General features: G+C 41.8%; 1 protein-coding gene and 1 long non-coding RNA gene across 4 annotated transcripts in view; both read left to right on the plus strand.

Moving 5' to 3' along the window:
• Positions 1-21,300, plus strand: part of ARHGAP10 (Rho GTPase activating protein 10) — a 255,985-nt gene that overhangs the window by 186,996 nt on the left and 47,689 nt on the right. For 2 of the 3 annotated variants that reach the window (XM_077815354.1, XM_077815355.1), the window contains one exon: positions 8,645-8,795. In XM_077815354.1, coding sequence (XP_077671480.1) covers positions 8,645-8,795 — 151 coding nt within the window. Of the gene's footprint in view, positions 1-1,164; positions 1,358-1,901; positions 1,978-8,644; positions 8,796-21,300 lie in introns of those variants that run through there. The other variant, XR_013345940.1, reaches the window with a different exon arrangement.
• Positions 1,842-2,762, plus strand: LOC144264062 (uncharacterized). The gene is made up of 3 exons (XR_013345941.1): positions 1,842-1,977; positions 2,092-2,150; positions 2,240-2,762. It is a non-coding gene; the product is annotated as an uncharacterized LOC144264062 (long non-coding RNA).

Raw genomic sequence — 21,300 nt, forward strand, 5'->3', positions numbered from 1 at the left:
GTATATATGTTTGTTAGTTACCACGGCACACTGGTGATCAGACATCAGCTGATGTCACTAACTTGGAATATTCCAAATTGGTATAAACTAGCATCTTGTAGTTACCTGCCAGCAGTTTTGTCATTCAGCATTCTATGTTATATCTTATGATCTAGGGTTACTCTTGGTTAGCTACTTATGCTAGGACTTTTTTGGGCCTTATGCCTTGATTAGTTTAGCTAGGCCAGGGGCGGGCAAACTTTTTGGCCTAAGGGCCACATCAGCTTTCCGAAATTGTATGGAGGGCCGGTTAGGGGAGGCTGTGCCTCCCCAAACAGCCAGGCGTGGCCCAGTCCCTGCCGCCAGTGTGACCCCTCCTGATTCTCGCCCCGTGACAGCCCCCCTGGGACTCCTGCCCCATCCACTCCCCTGTCCCCTGACTGCCCCCGGAACCGCACCCCTAACTGCCCCCTGCCGCCCCATCCAACCCCCTCTCTCCTTCCTGGTTGCCCCCTCCCCAGGGACCTCTGCCCCCATTCAACCCCCCTGTTCCCTGCCCTCTGATTGCCCTGACCCCATCCACTCCCCCCACTCACTGACCACCACCCCAAAATCCCTTGCCCTCTAGCCAACCCTGCTGCTCCCTGCTCCCTTACCGTGCTGCCTGGAGCACTGGTGGCTGGCGGTGGTACAGCCGCGCCACCCAGCGTGCCAGGACAGGCAGCCCTGCTGCCTGCCTGACCCAGCCACGCCCCGTGCAGCACAGAGCACCGGGTCAGGCTGCGGCTCTGCAGCTGCACTGCCCAGCCGGAGCTTGCAGCCCCGCTGCTCAGAGCATTGCGCTGACGGCACAGTGAGTTGAGGCTGTCGGGGTGGGGAACAGCGGGGGAGGGGATGGGGCTAGCTTCCCAGGGCAGGAGCTCAGGGTCCAGGCAGGAGGGTCCCGTGGGCTGGAAGTGGCCCACGGGCCATAGTTTGCCCACCTCTGAGCTAGGCTATAGTCTTACAAGCCTTGAGACTCACTGCATTACTGCCTTTACTTATACCTATGCATTACCTAGTAAATACTTATACCTATAAGCTACATCGGCCAATGATGGTTCCGGTTTCACTCTAGTTGTGACTTTTTACCTATTGACTCTTCAGGCACTCCACTTGGTTGCATTGATCAGAAATTTTTTTCAGACTTAAGAATTATGGATACTGTATAATCACATACAATGGTTGCAATATTCGAAGTCCAGAGGTGCACCTTTGCATCCTGCGCAATCCCATGGAAGCCAGTGTATGGAAAGTCACATGACCTATTTCTGCTGGACTGTATGTTAGCAAAGCTGGCTACCTGTATCTGGACCAGCAGAGGGGTGACCCTGGGGAGGTAAGCAACTTTACAATTGCAATTAAATTGTTGCTAAATTTTATTGGACAGTCACATAATTCAGGTTTTGGTAAAAAACCTCTTTTTTTTTTTAAAGTTGTACAGATTTAATATTAATAGAACCCTTTTAACCCAAATTAAAACCATATTAAAATCAAAAAAGTTTTGGTTTGAATACAAATATTTCCCTATAGTGTTCATAACACACATCAAATTCTGGAAATAAGAACCAGAAAGTGAAACAATCTCGATGCTGGGGTAAAGACAAAAGTGAAACTGAACTGTTGTCCTCCAGATTGAATGAAATGCAAAAAATAAAAAGTATATATTATGAAAAAATTGTTTTAAATGTTTAGTTTTAGCAATCTACTAGAGCAATAATTTTGGTGAAGAGATGTGATTTTAAAATAACATTTTTGGCCTGTCCTGCTAAATGTTAATCTTTTACATTAGTTATATAGTACTATAATTTCCATGGCAATGTTTTTAGCTAATAAATAATGTTTAGAATTTGATATGATACTGAATTTTTTCTCATTTTTAGAATTATGAACCATGATTGTGTCTAGAAGATTACTTTGAAGCTTGAGTTCTCCTTTCCATGGATTAATTTATCAGAGGTACATAGCATTATACTCCATATATTTCACCTTGCACGTCCTAACGTGCTTTTGCTTCTCTGTCTACACTAAAGCATTGACTTATCATGCATGCTTTGTTGCTTTACATTGCAGAAAAATGATCCACCGTCTTCATTGCCTCAAGGGATAAACTGGGTGTAGATTCCAGCAGAGTAAGTTCATATTGTGAACCAGTAATGTAATTTGCCTTTTATCCTGAGCATTGGTATGTTTCTAGTAAGTGTTTTTTGTTTTTGTACAGGTTGCTGAGTATAAACCCAGTTCTCTTATCACCATGTCCAAGAAAAGCCAAACCAGCAAAGAAGAATTTGTGGGGATGATGAGGTTACCCTCGAGTACTATTTACTGTGCAGGGCCGGCTCTAGGCACCAGCTAAGCAAGCTGGTGCCAGGGGCGGCACTCCAGCTGTTCTTGGGGCGGCACTCCGGTAGCAGCCCTGGCGGCAATTCGGCGGCAGCCCCTCTCCATTGTTTCTCGTGTTGGCAATTCAGCGGCGACTCTTATGACTCGGGTCTCGCCGTCGGCAGCAATTCGGCAGCAGCTCCCTCCAATGTTCCTGTTCTCTCCCGCGGCGGCGTATTCAGCGGGTTTTGGGGGTTTTTTGCTGCTTGGGGCGGTAAAAAACATAGAGCCGGCCCTGTTACTGTGTAACATATCCTTAGGCCACCATACATTGGAAAGGCAGGGAGGAGCAGTTGGCATGTAGGGCACATGGGCAGAGCAGTACACTTGGCCCAGACGGAGAACTATTGTTCATTAAAGATCACTTGAAATGAATGTGTGTCTTTTTTTCTTTTATTTACCAATTGTAGTGCACCCGTGTACTGAAGGGAAATTACCAGATACAGACTTGTTTCGTTGCACTGAATGTCTTGAGGAGCTCCAAATATAATACTGTAACAGAAATCATTATTCTGGTGTCAGAGAGCCACCAGTTCAGGACCCCAAGTGACCATATTGTTCCGGCATCCTGTACATGGGATTAGATGTCAAATTACAGTATTGTGATTCTTGCTTGTACACACAGGGCTGAATTAACTGCTTCCATGTAGCGAATACTGTGAAAATGGGTGGGTATTCCATGTAGCAAATACTATGAAAATAGGTGGGTTTTTGCCTTATGACAAAAGCCAGGGACAACTTTAAGGTCTTAGAGATTTTCTTTAAGATTCTCCTCCTCCACAATCTTACAGCCAGATTCCCCCATATTCTCTCTTATGTCACCCAGCTTTTCTACTTACTGTTTCCATTCCACTGATTTTGGGTGAAATCGTCACTGCCGCAGTGGGCCAAATAGGAAAGATGGTGTGATGTTCAGGTCTTTTGCTAGAATGGCTCCTGGTAAACATACTAAAGTTCATTTAATTATCTTTGCCTGAGACCAGAGAGACTAGATTGACTAGATCGGTGTCCTAGTATAGCAGCAGTTCCATATATAATTCATGCCTGACTCAAAAATTGTGAATTACCCCAGCTGAATTAGGGGCTTCCTCGGCTGTAGGTTTTGTGGCACCCAGAAGCAAGCACTCTAGTAACAGTTGGGAATCTGGAAACAGAATGAATTAGAGAGCAGTTAGCATTAATCTCATATCCTCTCTAACACCATCTGTTGTTCAGTTTGGGGAGTGCAACAAAATGTTTTTGTCTGTTGCCATGTGGCATCTCTGTTAGCGCCGTGGTCACCAACTGGTCGATCATGATCGACTGCTCGATCCTGGAGAATCTCCCAGTCGATCATGATCTCCGGTGGTGCAGCGGGGCTGCCGCTAAAGCAGGCTCCCTGCCTGCCGTGGTGCCATGCCACTCCCAGAAGTGGCCAGCACACCCCCAGGGCGGGGGAGGGGCACGCCGGGATTTCTGCATGCTACTCCTGCCTGCCAGCACTGTTCCTGCAGCTCCCATTGGCCACAGTTCCCCATTCCCAGCCAAAGGGAGCTGCAGGGGCAGTGCCTGCAGAGAGAGCAGTGTGGAGAGCCATGTGCCCCCACCAGGGGCCGGAGGGGCACGTTGGCCCCTTCTGAGAGTGGCAAGGGGCCGGGGCAGGCAGGGAGCCTGCCTTAGCCCTGCTGTGCCTTCAACTGGGAGCCTTCTGAGGTAAGCACCTCCCGGCCGGAGCCTGCACCCCAACCCGCTGCCCCAGCCCTGACCCCCCTCCTGCACCCCAATACTGCCACAACCCAAAGCCTCCTCCTGCACCCAAACTCCCTCCCAGAACCCGTACCACCTCCTGTACCCCAACACTCTGCCCCAGCCTGGAGCACCCCCAACAGAAACTCCTTTCCAGAGCTTGCACCCCTCACCCCCTCCTGCACCCCACCTCCTGCCCCAGGCTCAGCCTGGAGCCCCCTCCCACACTGCAAACCCCTCAGCCCCAGCCCAGAGCCCGAACCCCCTCCCAACCCTCTTCCCCAGCCCAGTGAAAGTGAGTGAGGGTGGAGGAGAGCGAGTGATGGGGGGGAGAATGGGGGGGCAGGGCTTTGGGGAACAGGGTGTGGGGGGAGATCCTAGGTTGCCCTTAAATTCAAAAAGTGATCTTGGGCATAAAAAGGTTGGAGACCACTGTACTAGTGGAATACAGTTGAAGGAACATGCTGAATTTGGCTTATTACTCTACGAAATGCATCTAGAAACCTTATGGGATCTATGGTTAACAAGCTGAATAACTGCAGTACAGGAACGGTCTTAGCACTGTAGTTATCAAGACTGATTTGTTAGTTGTGGTATGTATCCAAGATGGTTAGTGGTCAGATATTACCTGACCAACCTTGTCTCTCTAATATCCTGGAACCGACATGGCTACACCAACACTGCATACAAGGAAAGATGAAGTCAGTTACAGGAACTTGGGGAAAGTGAGAAAAGGGATGTCAGTGCAGCCACATGTGCACCTTCGATGGTAGAGTTTGGCCCTTCTGCTTGTTTCTCAAACACTGACTCTGAGAAAGTGTGGTGTGAGCTGCAACTTTGGCCTGCAGAGACAGATTGCTACTGTAGAAAAGACAGATCTAGTTATGAAGGGCTACATTATATATCACATTTGTCTAATAAAAAGAGGAAACAACTAAAAAAAAGCTTGACTAGTTGGCCTACATGAAAAGAGGAAAGATGGACCCCAAAACACATGTTCTAGTGCAGTACATTATGACAGAACTTAGTTTTGTGCTGATCTTATACTAAGTAGTCCCTAACATACATACAGTAACATTTTAGCATATATATAGAGAGAGAGAGAGCCTGATACTGCAAAACTTAATGCTGTGACTTTTGACAAATAGAGTCCTGCAGAACTTTTCACACCAAAAAGCACAGAGCACAGCAGTGTCTGGAGGATTGGGCCCATGGTTAAGTGTGAATTGCTATGAGTGGTATGTTGCTGATGGTCAGAAGTTTGAATTTTTCCACTCTCTATCCAACTAGCTTTTTTTTTGTAGATTGGAGAACTCCTGGAAATTTCTAAAGCCCTCTTCCTCAGCAGTGAGGATGGAGGTGACTATGAAATTTGGCAGAAAACACCATATTGCATAAGACCACAGAAACATTGAAATTGTGTTACTTGTACTCATGCTGTAATTCCTGAGTGTAGGGGGTACAAGCTGAATTGTGCTGTCCAAGAGCTCTCTAGAAGTAATTTGTGTTCCCTAGATTAAAAATACACCATTTCTGGAAACGTTCCCTATTGACCTTCCATACCCCAGAAATAAAACCTCCCATCCGACCTGGCCTGAGCAGCTTGGGGAGGTGGATGAAGGAAGAGACGGGGTAGTGGCTTGATGCCCAACTGTATGCTTTCATAAGTGAGACCAGATTTGCTTGAGCTGGCCTTGAGATGGTTACTTAAATTGCATGATGCCATTATGAAGCAGCAGTGCATAATTTTGACACTTCACTAGCTAAGTAATTTTAAAACAAGTTATTTAGTGTATAGCACTTTCCTATGCCATAAGGAAGATGATGACACCTTCATGAAGGAGTTAACATTTAGTATTGCTGATTCCAGCCAGAGGATGAAATTGAGTTTTTCAGGGATCCTAGAAGTAAAGAACTTGAGTTGGTATCTGTCTTGTTTATTTTGTGTGCACATGCACATGTCAGGGGCAGTTGTTTAGTAAACAGTATTGATGGGGATCACAACATGACAGTTTGCAGCAGAGAGTCACAATGTGACCACTTCATGTGTTGCTCCGCTTCCCCAGTTCTAAAACAAATTTTTTCCATTATGCTGCTAATTACAGCAGTAGTTATGGATGGATTCACTTCCTGTATCCACTTCATTAACATACTGCATGCGTTTAGCTCAGTGTTTCACTGAATGGGTTTTTTTTAAATAGTTTGCTTATAGTTTCTGTTTTGCTTTTTTGACTTATTTGGCTTCTTAGTCCAGTAATTTTACAGGGACATACTGAAATATTTGTGGAGGATCAAAATAGAGAACCGAGGAAATTTAGTACAACTCTTGCAAAGTCAACCTAATATATACAGGCAAGTTGATCTCTTGCAGCACTCCTAGAGAAGGCCTTCTCTTCACACCTAGGGCATCAATTTTGAACTGAGAGGTGTAGATAGGGCTAAACAAACATGCACTGGTGGAATGTAATTTAGTATGTAAGACACTGAATCCTTTAAAAAATTTCTAGGTGGCTTACTATTTACCAGAGAGCACAAATGCAACAATCAACCCATGGAAATAATGGCATTAGAAGCATTCTCTTTAATTTTTCAGAAGCAAATATTTATCCATAAACTTGTTGAATTCAGCTTTGTTGTATTTACACATAAGAGGGCAGTATGGTACTATTAGCCAAATGCCTTGTGTGCACACATTATATTTTATTATATTATGCATTGCATCATGTTTTAAGAAATGGCTTTAGAACTCTGAGCACAGTTAGAACTTCGTGAGTGGCTCCACGAGTTATAGTGCATCTACACAAGGAACAATGTATAGAGGGAATACTTGGATAGTTTTCTTTTCTACATGTAAATTATTTTGTGCATTTATAGAGCTGTAATTGCAATTGTATGCAGTGTTTTTATTCTCTCAGACAGTCAATATGTATGTATATGTATGTAAAAGAAGAGACAGATTCTCTAAAGCTGGCATGGGGAGGTTTAAATTATGTCATGTTGCATCTCAGAGAAGTCAGACAGTGTTTCCAACATCGCTTTCCCTTGGATGCCCTATGCTCCCTTCCAAGTCAGAAGGGTGGTTCTGACCATTTTGCACCATTGCAGCCACCTCTCCTTGGCAGTAGATAAAACTAAATTGATCCCAGAGAGAAGTCAGTGTAAATGTGGGCTCTTGCCTTGAAGATCCTTTTTGTACAATCTAATTCATATACATGCGATACTCAGGGTAACCAGGCCAGCCATGTAAGAGTTTCTTTTAATTCAAACAACATGGTGCTCTGAGTGGTTTATCTGAGTGACCACTGCACTTCTCAAGTATTTAGTCACTTGGCTTTTAGCCTCATGCCTTATGCACACCTGGGGCATGTTGTAAGAATCCAGAAATGTGTACCCGGGAGTCTCTTTGTTTACAACTTCTTAAATTTCTGCTTTGTAAAAGTTTTTTTTCTCTGAAGGCTTATTACAAACTCCCTCTTTATAACCTCTTGCGGTAATATACAAAATGTTTGTCTCTGTATAACTCCAGTACACAGAAACACCGTACACTATTTAATTATGTTGTTTCTTGTTATACCATTATGCTGTGCTGCTGTATGGTGTAATGGAAACACAATACTTCATTTTTGTAAAGCTATGGGCATATTTACTGTCTCATAGCTGTTGTCTTCAGAGAAATCTATAGTATGCTAACTTGCTCACATGAATTTGCCATGATCAAATGTAAAGGGCTGCTATTAAATGCTATATAGGCATATTGATCAGCTTTTATAAGTAAATCAGCATCATGGACTAGTAAAAAATGCAGGAAACTTGAACATATGTGCATTGCTGCTTTACCCAGAGAGAAATGATATGATGCTTTATGTTGGATATTGATGTTCTAGAGGTAATGAATCAAAAAATAAAATGACTAAAGGAAATGTAATCTCTTGTGTGTGTCTTTGTGAGTATCATCATGGTTAGTAAAAGTACGCCTAACGACTCATTGTTTAATGGCTAATTGAAAACGTTCTATACAATATGCTTCTCCTGCCGCCCTCACAGCAACTCCACCACACACACACCCTCCAAGAGCATGCTATTTTTTTAGGGGTTAATATGATAATATGACTGTCGTAAATTTTGAAAATTAATATGGGTATTATGGCAAAATTACAGGCCCTAAGTGAAATTGTGGAAATTTACTTTTCTGGTTAGTGGTTCGTAGAGTTAATTCATTGTTTTCCCCTAGCTGGCAAGCATGGCTGCACATATTTATTCTTTGGATTAACTGATTTGCTGTCTGGTTAATGTGTAGACAGTGCTTTTGCTTATTTTTATTTTGTATGTATGTATTTATTTAAAAAGCACTCATTAAGGACCCATGACACACTCCCAAAACTTGAAGGAATGGATTTTTGGCTCCTCTCTGCTTTGAATGAAATCCAGAACAAATGTTGTTTGATAATGGTTTATAGTTGCATTGCACAGGTTGCTGTTAATGGTAAATAATTAATACCTCTTGTGTTCTTGATTGCAGATTTTCAGAACCCTTCCTGATGCTACTTTCCCTGAGCCAATCTCTATGTCAATATCTCCTCCAAATGTCCCACCAAGGCAATCAAGAAGACAAGGGCAGCGTAATAAGCGGCCTCTGGCTGTATATAATCTCTGTCTTGAGCTTGATGATGGTAAGATTTTAATTATATTGTCTATCTTGGCAGCAGATGGGTGTTTCTGTATATCTTGTGTGAGTCTACAGTAATTTTCCATTTCACATTTCTGTTTTTTTTCTTTTTGTCATTTGAGACATGGAAAGGAGTAGGGAATATTCTTGTACATATTTGAAACTGGGGAATAATTGCCTAAAGTCCCATTCCTGCCCCCTCCTCTCCCCGCCCTTTAAAAAAAAAAAGGCCGTTCCCATTTCTTTGGGGAGATCTGTATGACCTCTACTGAAGATTATGCAACCATAAGATAAATGGAGAGGGAACTAAAATTAAAGCAAATCTTTTATGAGAAGAGCTAATGCACTCTAATGTTAAATTCATCTGGATTAAAGGCTCAGGTCACTCAGTGAACTGCAGAATACTGCTACTGTACTTGAATCTTTAATACCTTGCTGTTCAGTGGCAGTAAATATTTGCATCCTGCTCTGTGCTGCCGAGAAGCAAGAAATCTTGCTGGACATGCAGTGTGCAGCAATATCATATAGTGCAGTATGGTATATACGGTATCCTGCATGTCCTGGCATTTAGCTCAAAACCTGGCCATTTTCTTGAAATCTTCTGGTTTGGTGGCATGTGCAGTTCTAAAAAGGCAAGTAAGTGCTCAGTTTGTATTGCAGCCTGCTCCACTCTAGTCCCTTCCCCTCTCCCTCAATGTAGTTAGTTAATTATTCCTCCACATGAAGAAGCATGAGATCAAGACACAAAGCCCAGTTAACATTAAAGTGAAGAAAATTAAGACTTGAAGGTTATGTACTAGTATGAGACTTATCGATACACTGGCATTACACTGCCTTCCTGCCTTGGTGAATTTGGTAGTTAAAAAGCAGAGATGCTTACTATAGCTGTACATGCAAGTTTAATAAACAAGCTCAGCACAACTGTGTCAGACAGCTGGCTCTGAGAAATGTCCGCAAGAGACTCAGCGTGTTGCAGTACTTTTCAGCTCATTGGTGAGATGGGGAAGCTCTGCTTCTTTCTTCTTTCTTTTTTTTTAAAGACGTATGAAACTAGAGGCATATACTAGAAAAGGTTAATACATTGCTGACTGAAGAATATGCTGACAAACTAAAAGACATTGTAAACAGTTTCTCCAATTATAAATTAATCTTCAATTTAAATATTTTTACACAACTTGAATGGCTGCTGAGCATGTTTGAGGCTGCCACTGCCACCATTTTGAATGCAAACTCTGTTTAGACCCATGAATTCCCACCACACAGTGGCAGCAGCTCACATTAAGGAGCTGATCCTGATCCTAGTGCAGTCGATGGGAGTTTTCTTGTTGACTTCATTGGGAATAGGATTAGGCCCTTAAAACAGTGGTATTGGTAACAAAATAATGATAATCTGAGAGAGATAAGGTGTGTGAGGTGATGTCTTTTATTGGACCATCTTCTGTTGGTGGAAGAGAGAAGCTTCTGAGCTTCACAGAGCTCTTCCTCAGGCCTGGGAAAGATAACCAGAGTGTGAGCTAAATACAAGGCGGGGCAGATTGTCTAACCTTGCCATTTAGCTAAAGAAACAGCCCATATTGCCTCCTGATTTGGGTGTTTTGAAATAAGAAAAAGGCTGACATTTTAGAGCTTGAATATTGCTATGTGTAACATGGTAATTCAGTGCTTGCTGTGATCCCTTTTGAGGCCTGTGGGTTGTGTTGTGGTAATGATTTGATGCAGCATGATAACCTAGTAACATGCCATCGCAGTGGATGGGGATGGGTTCTGTGTTGTCGTGACTCAGATGTCACGATACTGTGATGTAGGGCTTTGTCAGATGATCCTAAAATGTGTTTGGGGGACATTTTTTAAAGCCTGAAAGAATAATTAGGTACCTAACTCCTACTTAGTTAGGGTTGCCAGGTGTCCGGTTTTCAATTGGAACACCCATTTGAAAAGGGTCCCTGGCAGCTCCGGTCAGCATCGCTGACTAGGCCATTAAAAGTTCGATCAGCAGCACGGGGGGGCCCAGGGCTCAGGCAGACTCCCTACCTGCGCTAGCTCTGCGTGGCTCCCAGAAGCGGCCACCAGGTCCTTGCAGCCCTTATATGCATTGTTATACCAATAAATTAAAAACCAGCAGGATCTTATTAAAGAGGAAAAGGCAAAATCCCACATTTATTGTGAATACAGAAAGAATCATAGTAAGCAGTTAGTTATAGCTATAATGTTCCATTATATAAATCTCATATTTATTCACACATTCATTCATACAAACACACACACACAGGTTCTGCAAGGTTGTTATCATAGTTACCAGCCTTAGAGTTGTTCATGCCAAGCCACTGGCCACGTGGCCTGGACATGAGGAGGGAGCAGGGCCTTGTCAGACGCTCATCTGATGCTCCTGGAAGTTGGTTTGCAGAATTGGACCCCCAAAGTTCTCACTTTCTAGAGTCCATTTTTATAGGAGTTTCTTCCTATGCCAGTCTATGGGAATTGCTTCATCATGCTGTTGCTGAATCAATCAGCAGATAGCACATTCCTGACGGCTCCGTGCTGCTAGATGTTATTGTGTTCTTTGGTTCTCCCATTCTTGAGGCTGTTGGGTGGATTCCAGTCTGCTCTCTGGGGGTCCTCTGGTTATTTCCACTTGACGCCTTCTTCAGCCGATGGACACTGGATTCTTAAGCTGGCACCTCCCTGATCATTCAGTTATTATCCACACCAAGCATCCATCCACATACATCCTCTATCTCTATTTTAATCACAATATCAATACAACAAAAGGGCGGGGAGTCTCTGGGTGCTGTTTCTGTTGTTACAGAGTATTGCTTTGAGTCTCTCTCTGTGTGAATTGCTTTGAGAACGGACTCTGTCTTAGAATGTACTAACACAATTAGCAGCTTGCAAGTTTCACACATAGAGGGAGAGAAACAGTACCAAAAACCAAGAGACCTCTTAATTAGTAATACCCTGGAATTTAAACTATGGGGAATCAAACTCATTTGTGATTTTAATACAGAACTTCTTTAATATGATCCAACAGCATGGGCAGCTAGGGAGGATCCGCGTGCTGCCCTCGCACCCATGGGTGCCACCCCCACAGCTCCCATTGGCTGGGAGTCTGAGCGATGGTGGGGGCGAGTGAGCGTCAGAGGGAGGGGGGGATGGAGCAAGTGGGGGTGGGGCTTGGAGAAAGGGTGAGGCCTCGGGAAGGGGTGGGGAAGGGATGTTCAGTTTTGTGCCATTAAAAAGTTGGCAACCCTATACTTCGTGTCAGTAGGACTTGGGTGTCTAACTTCCTTTTGTGCCTTTGAAAAATTCCCCCCTTAATGTACTACATGCATGTTGAAATCAGTGGTACTCACTCAGGACTCTCAGCACCTTGCTCTTAGGAACTGGCTGTTTGATAGGTGACTTCTCTGTACAGTGTTGCGTATTAACATTGACTTTTCATTTGAATTTAGCTGTTCAGTTTTCTGAGAAACTTTTGTCAGTAGCCAATATCCTAATTATTTGACATTGGGTACAATACATACAGTAACACAGAATGTTTAGCCCAGCTATGTCGTTACCTGAAGGATCATTTTGGTGGATGGGAAGCATAATATGTATTACAGCCTCATTAATTATCTAATCACTGGTTAGACTTGAATAGCTCTAAATATGTTCTTACAAGCTTTCAGTTACTTCATTCTGTGGGGAAAGGAGGAGGAGCAGAAGTTAGCTTGGGCTTTATTCCATATTTTCCTAGTTTCTTGGCTAACAAATACATGTTTTATAACTGCTCTTGAAAGATTTTATATCGTGTGTGTGTGTGTGTTGTAACAGGAAATTAAACATTAAACCATTTCTCCCCCCCCCCCCACACACACACCTTTTTTTCAAATTCACAATGGCATGAGTTAAGCATAGAGCATTGGCCAATATTTTTTATTTTCTGAATTTGATCAATTTGTCACAACCTTGTTGTTTAAAGAGAGCAGCTAGTTTTTATATATTTATAGAAAAATGTACCTTAAAATTAGTGTGTATGTGCGCGCGCGTATATATATATATATATTTCTTATTAACAAAATAATGCATTAAAACTCTGAACTCTCAGCAGTGTGTTTGACGACACGAAGTAAAACTGTCTCTGTGCTGGAAAATTTCTCAAGCATGTTTCGCTTAGAATTGTTATGCAAACCAGGAAATCATTCGGAAAGAGGAAACAAGCCTTTAACTATCAGCTGCTCCAGGGAGTCAACAGGCTGCAGAGTCCACTCAGTGGATTGAAAGCACAAGTTCTAGGACAGTTTTTCTTTTTCAAAAGCACTCTCAAGTCACAAGGATTCTTGAGTGCACCCAAAATGTTTGCAGCAACTACCCAGACATAGGACTGTAACTGAAGTAAATATTGATAGTCGTAACAGGTTGAAAAACACATTGATTAAAATCTTTATTTTGTCTTCAAGTAATTAGCTGCAGTGGGGTCTGATAGCACATGGATTTTCCTTTCACAGGTAATTAGGTGATATTAAACTGTTTGCAAACAATTCAAGTATTATATTTTACCAACTTGTTGCCAGAAAGGCAAACCAATTCACAACAGAAATATTTTTTGTTGGTCTTTTTTTTTTGAGTTTTTCCATGGTAAGGAAATTATGAAAGCTACATGTTGAAGTATTCCATCCTGTCAGTATTTCAAGTAGAACACTGCTTAATGGGGGACTGAGAAGTACTTTGAGATATGGCCTGATTCTCCAGTTTTCACTGCAGAATATTTGTACCAGATTTGCCCGAAAATGTCCTCAGTTTTTACATGGACAGTCAACAAAGTTTCTCAGAAGAAAGCTCTGTTTATATTTCATCCAAGAGACAATTAAAATGTTGTTCCTTCCTAAATTTATTTATTTTTGCATTTTACAGTCCACAGAAAAATGCTCTCAGAGGTAAAATGGGGAAAATCTATTAACCCAGTGCCCCCTCCAACAAATAAAAATAAGAGCCTCGTCCAAAATTATTAAAAATGGAGGTAGGGAATTATCTGTAGCCTGAGAATTGTAATAATCATGGTGGCCTTTAGGACTGGAGAAGCCAAAAGCTACAAGCATGTGGAGTATGGAATGTGGCCCTGAATCATCTCCATTTCTGGCTCTGCTGGTAGAAGTGTTTGTGTAACTGTCAGATGTAAGTTCCCCACACCATGAAGTATCCAATGCCACATACAGAGTTTCTTTCCATGCACATTTTTATTTCCCAAATATAAGCAAAGTGCTCTCTCACTTTCAGTATGCAAAACAGACCTTGTAGGAATATTCAAAAATAAAAATAGAAAAGGGGACATGACTAGAATGAAAATAATAAAATAATGAGGGGAATAAGAGGACCAGTGAGCCTACGTAATAGGGTCAATCTTTCCTGGAGAAAGAGCATCATTAAAAGTCAGATCTCCTGCAATATTCCCCTATCTCTGTAATGCTCCACCTTCTGCACATAGACATGCAAGAGCACATAATACTGTAAGCAGGCCAATTTGGCGTACTAAAAGCCATTAATCCCAGGCATGGAAGCGACTGACATGTACCCTTGCTTCATGCCAGCTGTGCACTGTACAACCTCCATTCAAAAGATAATATTCCTTACTGAGGCATGCAAGGTTGCTTGCAGAATAAACAGCTGAAGCAATAGGCTCAAGTCCTATTAATGAGGAATAATACTGGAGTGAATGAGAGAGCATTTCTTTTAATGGGATGTCTTTGTCTCTCTTTTTGGTGGTGTTCAGTGTGAGTGAGAAAAGTCTAGAGATTGGTGTTCTGGATATAAGGGGTTGATGGGAGAGTTAAGGGAGCCTTCCCCTGTTCTGCTCCTGCTCCTCTTTACCCTTTCTCATTCAGTCTTCCAAATTCTGTTCCTGTTCTCCCATTACCTTCTTCCCCTCCTTTTCCCCATTAGATCCTGTCCTTCTGAGACAGCTCCTGGCTTCTCTTTTAGGCTTTTCATTTCCCCCGACAGTGGAAAGCTGAGACAGACAGATTACCTCCTTCCGTAATTCCAGCTACAACTGCTCCTTTCTGGCTAGGAACCAACAGCGGGGTAGAATAGCAGAGTGGGTGCCTGATCAGAAGGTGCTATGGTGGGGACCTGGTGGTTAGGAGTTGAAACTGTAGCCATTACCCTGCTGCCTGGCTGGAGCCCAGCAGATAGAAGAGAATTCCGCTGTCCTGTGAGACGGTGTGAGCAGTAACATACAGGCAAAAATGTCATGCAAGATGTGTAACACTTGGGATACACTCTTAGGAAGTGGGCAGTTGTCTTCTACAAAATGTTCGGTTACTGAATAGATTTAATGTTTAGCTGCTTGAAAAGTGCATTACAATAGACTAATCTCCAAGGCATGGATGATGATAGGGTGGTCCTTGCGTGTAAGAACAGAACATCAACCTCCTGATCATATGGAGGTGGAAAAAACTGTCTTGGTCATGGCTGCCTTATGTTATCAGCTAGAAACTAGCAAGATGCCGAAATTGTGATCACACATGACAAACACGCACCTTCAGTCACAGGGGCCAATACAAACTTTGCCATATCCTATAGTTGCTTTCCTTAACCTAACAATGTTACCTCAGTCTTCTGTGGATTGAGCCACAGCCGTGACCCTCTCATCCATTCTCAATGAGCTACTATTCACTGAGACAGACTCCTCTTTAGCTATTGCCATTCAAGAAATAGGTCTTGGAGTCATTGTAGATAGTTCTCTGAAAACATCTGCTCAATATGCAGCTGAAGTCTAAAAGCTAACAGAATCTTAGGAATCATTAGAAAGGGCTAGATAAGACAGAAAATATCATAATACCACTATATAAATCCATGGCATGCCCACACATTGTATACTGTGAGCATTTCTGGTCCCCCTAAAAAAAGATACACTAGAATTGGGGGGGAATTATGGAGCAAGGCAACAAAAATAATTAAGGGTCTGGAGCAGCTTCCATATGAGGAGAGATTAAAAAGACTGGTACGGTTTAGCTAGGAAAGAGACAACTAAGAGGGGATATGATAGAGATCTATAAAAATCATAAATGATGTGGAGAAACTAAATAAGGAAGTGTTATTTAACCCGTCACGTGACACAAGAATCAGGAGTCACCCAATGAAATTAGTAGATAGCAGGTTTAAAACAAATACAAGGAAGTACTTCTTCACGCAGTGCACAGTCAATCTGTGGAACTCATTGCCAGGGGATGTTGTGAAGGCCAAAAGTATAAGTGGGTTCAGTAAAGAATTAGATAAGTTCATGAGGGATAGGCCCATCAATGGCTTTTAGCTAAGACAGGGATGCAACCCCCACGCTCTGGGTGTCCCTAAACCTCTGACTGCCAGGATGGCAGGGGTTGGATAACTCAATGATTGGCTGCTCTGTTCACTCCCTCTGAAGCACCTGGTATTGGCTACTGTTGGAACACAAGATACAGGGCTAGAGGGACCACTGGTCTGACCCGGAATGGCCGTTCTCTTCTTCGCACCCTCTAATTCAGACAAAATGGAAACAGAGCTGAGTGTAATTGGCATGTTGAAAACGCTTCAACATAGGCCTCCTCATTAACCTTTCCAGCAGTCCCCTATATACTGAAAAGGAGGGGAGATACGGGAAACCATTGTGAGGCATGTTAGGGCTTGTTTTCACAACCAGGGTAAGTCAACCTAAGTTATGCTACTGTAGCTATATGAATAACGTAGCTGGAGTCAACATAGCTTAGGTCGACTTACCCCAGTGTCTTCACTGCACTATGTGGACAGGAGATGCTCTCCAGTCAACTTCCCTTACTCTTCTCAGAGAGGTGGAATACTGCGGTCGACCAGAGAGTGCTCTGCCATCAATTTGGCGGGTCTTCACTAGACCCACTAAATTGATCCCTGTAGTGTTGATCTCCCCATAGTGAAGACGAGCCCTGTGTTTTTGTAGCAATATTAGCTTGTTCAATTACTGCTGATGCTTATGTTTCCTTCTAAATGAAGGCAGGAAAGTATTTGTTTTTTTAATACTAAATAGCAAAAGAAAATTGGATAACAAGGTGATATGGTCTCAGTTTGTCAGTTGGGGAGCCTATATTGAGTGCATGAGCTCTTTCTGTGGTCCATGTCTACCTGGCTGAGGCACTCACAGGAGTTCCACAGCAGCCATCTGGCATGACCCCACTAACTGACAGGATTGCCAAACCCAATACTGCAAACCGCAGAAGGAAAGTCAAAATAAACCCATGATGATGATGTCGTCTGACGAGAAAGGCACCGTAAACCCCTTGCCAGTGCATGTGCCTTTGTTTCACAGCCATGCAATATGGCACTGTGTCCTGAAAAGAACAGAAAACTTTTAATAAAATAGCCCTGGGTTTAAGGATATTTGATGCCATATGAGGAGCACTAATGCTTGCCTACAGTGGAGATTTTTGTACTAGTGTAGTCATGGCACTGCCTTCTCACCAGCAACCATCCTTGCTTTCTCTTCTAGCTGTATCTGCCCCCTTTTGGTGACCTATGGCTCTTCTATAGGAGGTTCCCTACGAGCCTCACCATAGTTTTTCATTCTGATTAATAGAGCCTCCTCTTGTCATTGTAATCCTCAAAGAGTAAAGAGAGGAACTCCACACTTTTGTATCTGATTTCTGTTCACACAGTTCCCCTTTGATCTGGCATATCTCAGAATTTAATTATGAGGTCTAAACTGATACCCCACTCTGGATCTGTGAGTGTGCCTGGAACTGTTTGCCACAGCTTAATGAAGAGATGAGGATTCTTGAAGCATTTCATTTTAAGTTAGCTCAGTGAAAGGTTCACCTACAACTCAGCACATCTGTGTGGTTTTTACTAAAGAAATTGGCAATCTAAAAGTTTTTCATCCTACATTTTAAGGGGGAACCTGAAGAGGAACAGATATAAATGAAGGTAATTCTATGATATTCCAGGTGGTAAAAGTGTGGCTGGAAAACCTGTTTTGTTTTATTAAATTTATACAAACATTTAAAAAAAAATTAAAAAGCTTTTGCATGAGTGAGGAAGGAGAAGTGCCCTCAGCTTGTAATGTCTTGCAGATGGAAGACACATTTCCTTTCCCTCGCATTTTGGTTGCAGACCTTAAACTGCATGAACCAATCTTCAGACAGGTTCTGCCTCTTGATGCTGCTTTTCTAGCATTCCTGAATCATTTTGGGGTTGGGGAAAATAATCTCTCTAATAAAACCCTCTACATTGTGTATAATATATACATGCATTCTTACATACGCACGCACACACTTTTTTAAATCAATCAAAGCTGGTCGGTCTTTAGGAAAAAAGTGAGGTCAGTCATAGCCATATGTTAAAAATTATTTTAGCATAAAGAAAAATTGGCCTACATAATGTTCTGCAACCCTGACTCTTACTGCACGTGTTTGGAAAAGAAGAATTATTCTGATGGATAAACAAGTTATCTACTGCCCATTATCTGACAGAAATCTGTATTGGTTGCAGTGTGCAACAGTCCTTTTTAACATTTTAATTAATGGAAAACCTAATACTTTTTATGTAGTCTAACTTACATACTAAGATAGCAGTAGAATTCTGTGGGATTTGCTACACAATAACAAAAATCTTTCTCATGTAATGACATGCAGTAATAGAGCTGTCTTTCACACAGTGTACAGGAACCTAATATTCAGAGACTAGTATCTCAGGAACCCTGAAATTTGTTTTTTGTTTTTTAATCTTAGTGTTATTTGTTAAGGTTTGCTACCAAAATAAAGTAGCTAAATGTCAGCCACCCTTGCTCTGAAGAGTGTCCACATGAGAGGGTTTGGACTGGTTTAATTAAGTCAAATTAGAAACAGATTTAGTGAAATAGGTGCAATTTTTGGGGTGTAGACTGGGTCTGAGTAGTAAGCAGAGTTCTGCTTACACATTTCAGTTGGAAAGAAGATGATTATACTGAGATTACTTTCCTCAGCACTGGATGTTCTTTCTTCAGATCTTAATATAAAAGACTACTCCTGATTTCTGCCATTTGAACATGATCCGTGTGGACTGTAGTGGTGGGAAATCCACCCTTAATGGGAGAGGCATTGGCACAAGAGGCTCACAACCCCTATACTGCTGGAGCTGGCTAGCTAGCACCATCCAAAACTGGGCAGTGTAATGTTGTTGGTTTAGGAGAGTCAAAGCCCTGTTTAGAGATGGGCTGACTTAATATGATCCCAAAGAGCTTCCGTTGTTGAGTCATCTGATGAGCCTTGACCATAATATGAAGCTGCGTTCTTCTGGTCGAATCCCTGAAGTGGGATGTCAGTGCAAACACAGCCACCTTTCCCAGGCTTTCCGGGGTTAGTCTGCCCTTGTTGGCACAGGGGTGCAAATTGCAACAACTGTGCTAATCAAATCCATTATGTGACAGCTGTGGAGGGGGCAAATGGGAGTAGGTTGACTAGTTTTTCCTCTCTCTTTAGAAGCTTAAATATCTTGTCTCAGAATCTTTTGACTTCTGTTGTGATTATGTAAATGTGAATGTTCTGCTTCAACAGTATAAGGTAATTTGTTTTGACTTTTGTTGACATTGTAACCTAACTGGTCCCCTTCAGTTCATAATCTAATTCACATAAGAATTCCATTGACCTTTTGAAGTAGAGGTGGTGGTTCATGTCATAACGTAATGCCTATTAGCTGCCACTGACTTAATAATGTGATCCGTACTTCATATCATGTGATTCCTTTTAACTTGTATTGACATTGTTAGACAACTGATCCTCTGTCATATTTTTATACCATTTCACTCTGCTGCTGTACATGTTGAAGTTGTAGTGTCAAATGTAATTCTTACTCTTCTGTGAATGTTTATTATGTGCATTGTTTCTGTCTCTAATCTGTGAAGTTTCTCTTTAAATAAAAACATTGAATGTATCCATCATAAATTCACAGACAAATAAGACTACTTTCTACTTAGTTAGATATCTGTATTATCGAGGAAAAATTGTTCCTGATGATGAATGAATATCTCAACTCTATTTGCTCCTTACCTACATTAGACTTTGTTTATTACAATATGCAAGGTGGAAAAAAAAATGAGTGGAGGTCTTTTAACCTCCCAGTTTGGGATATCTGTGCAGCCAACATAACGCCTTCAAATGCATGAAAACATTTTATTCTTCTTATAATCTATACCGTGCTTGTCATCTTGATATCTTAGGGGTATGTGTGAAGCCTTCACGTTACGTACTGTTACTACAGAATTTTTCATTTTTATAGACTACTTTTGACCCATAGATGTTGTTAGTATGGCTGATCTTAAAGATTACTTTTTCTTTTGATGGTGCAATCTGTAACTCTACTCAAGTTAGTTTGCAGAAAAACTGGTTAATTGCTTGAGAGAGAAGGTGTTAGCTGTCTGGTTTTCTTGGCTCTTGTTACAAGTGGATGTTTTCTTATTTAAAATTCTTGGATTAAAGCCAAGGACTGATTCTTGATGTTTGTCAAGATATTTCAGTTTCTTTCAGGTTTTGAAGCCAACAACAAAATATTCTTTGAACAGAACATGCATTCCAATCACAGCAACAACAAAATAAAAAATAAAGATAAAATTGGCTGGCCTAGCTGGAAAGTAGAGTTTGGATTCTGGTATGGATAATAATATTACAGTTTATATATTTAGAGTCTTCCAACCCTAAGAATCTCTGATTTTGGAGCAGGGGAGGGATGAGAGAGAGTTGGGAAGGTGAAGTAACATACAAACTTATTGAACAACATGGTAATAGACACAGTTTTGTTACAGATTTTGTCTGACAAAACTTTTTTTTTCTTTTTAACTGGGAGTAGAAATAAGGAGAAGGAGAAGGTCAAGAGTATGGGAGGTCAAGAATTAAGGGAGTAAAAAAAGATGAAAGCAAGGACAGGCTTTTATAGATTCCAGTGCCAGAAAGGATCATCATGATCATCTAGTCTGACCTCCTGTATAAAACAAGCCATAGAACTTCCCGGAAATAATTCCCAGATTGTATCTTTTAGAAAAACATCCTGTCTTGATTTAAAAATTGCCAGTGATGGAGACTCCACCGCAACCGTTGGTAAATTGTTCCCATGGTTAATTACCCTGGTTGTTAAAAATTTACGCCTCATTTCCAGTCTGAATTTGTCTAACTTCAACTTCCATCCTTGGAAGAGCCCATTATCAAATATTTTTTGAAGAGCCCATTATGAAATATTTGTTATCCAGGTATATACTTATAAACTGGTTGAGTCACCCCTTAACCTTCTCTTTGATAAGCTAAATAGAGTGAACTCCTTGAGTCTGTTTTCTTATCTTTTTATCATTCTTGTGGGCTCTTTTCTGAACTATCTACAATTTATCAGCATCCCTCTTGAATTGTGGATACCAGAACTGGACCCAGTATTCCAGTAGAACTTGCTCCAATTCAAATAAGGAGATAAAATAACCTCTCTACCCCTGTTTATGTATCCCACTGTAGCATTAGTTCTTTTGGCCACGCTATTGCAATTGGGAGCTCTTGTTCAGCTGATTA

The sequence above is a fragment of the Eretmochelys imbricata genome, chromosome 4 (assembly GCF_965152235.1).
Source record: "Eretmochelys imbricata isolate rEreImb1 chromosome 4, rEreImb1.hap1, whole genome shotgun sequence".
NCBI lineage: Eukaryota > Metazoa > Chordata > Testudines > Cheloniidae > Eretmochelys > Eretmochelys imbricata.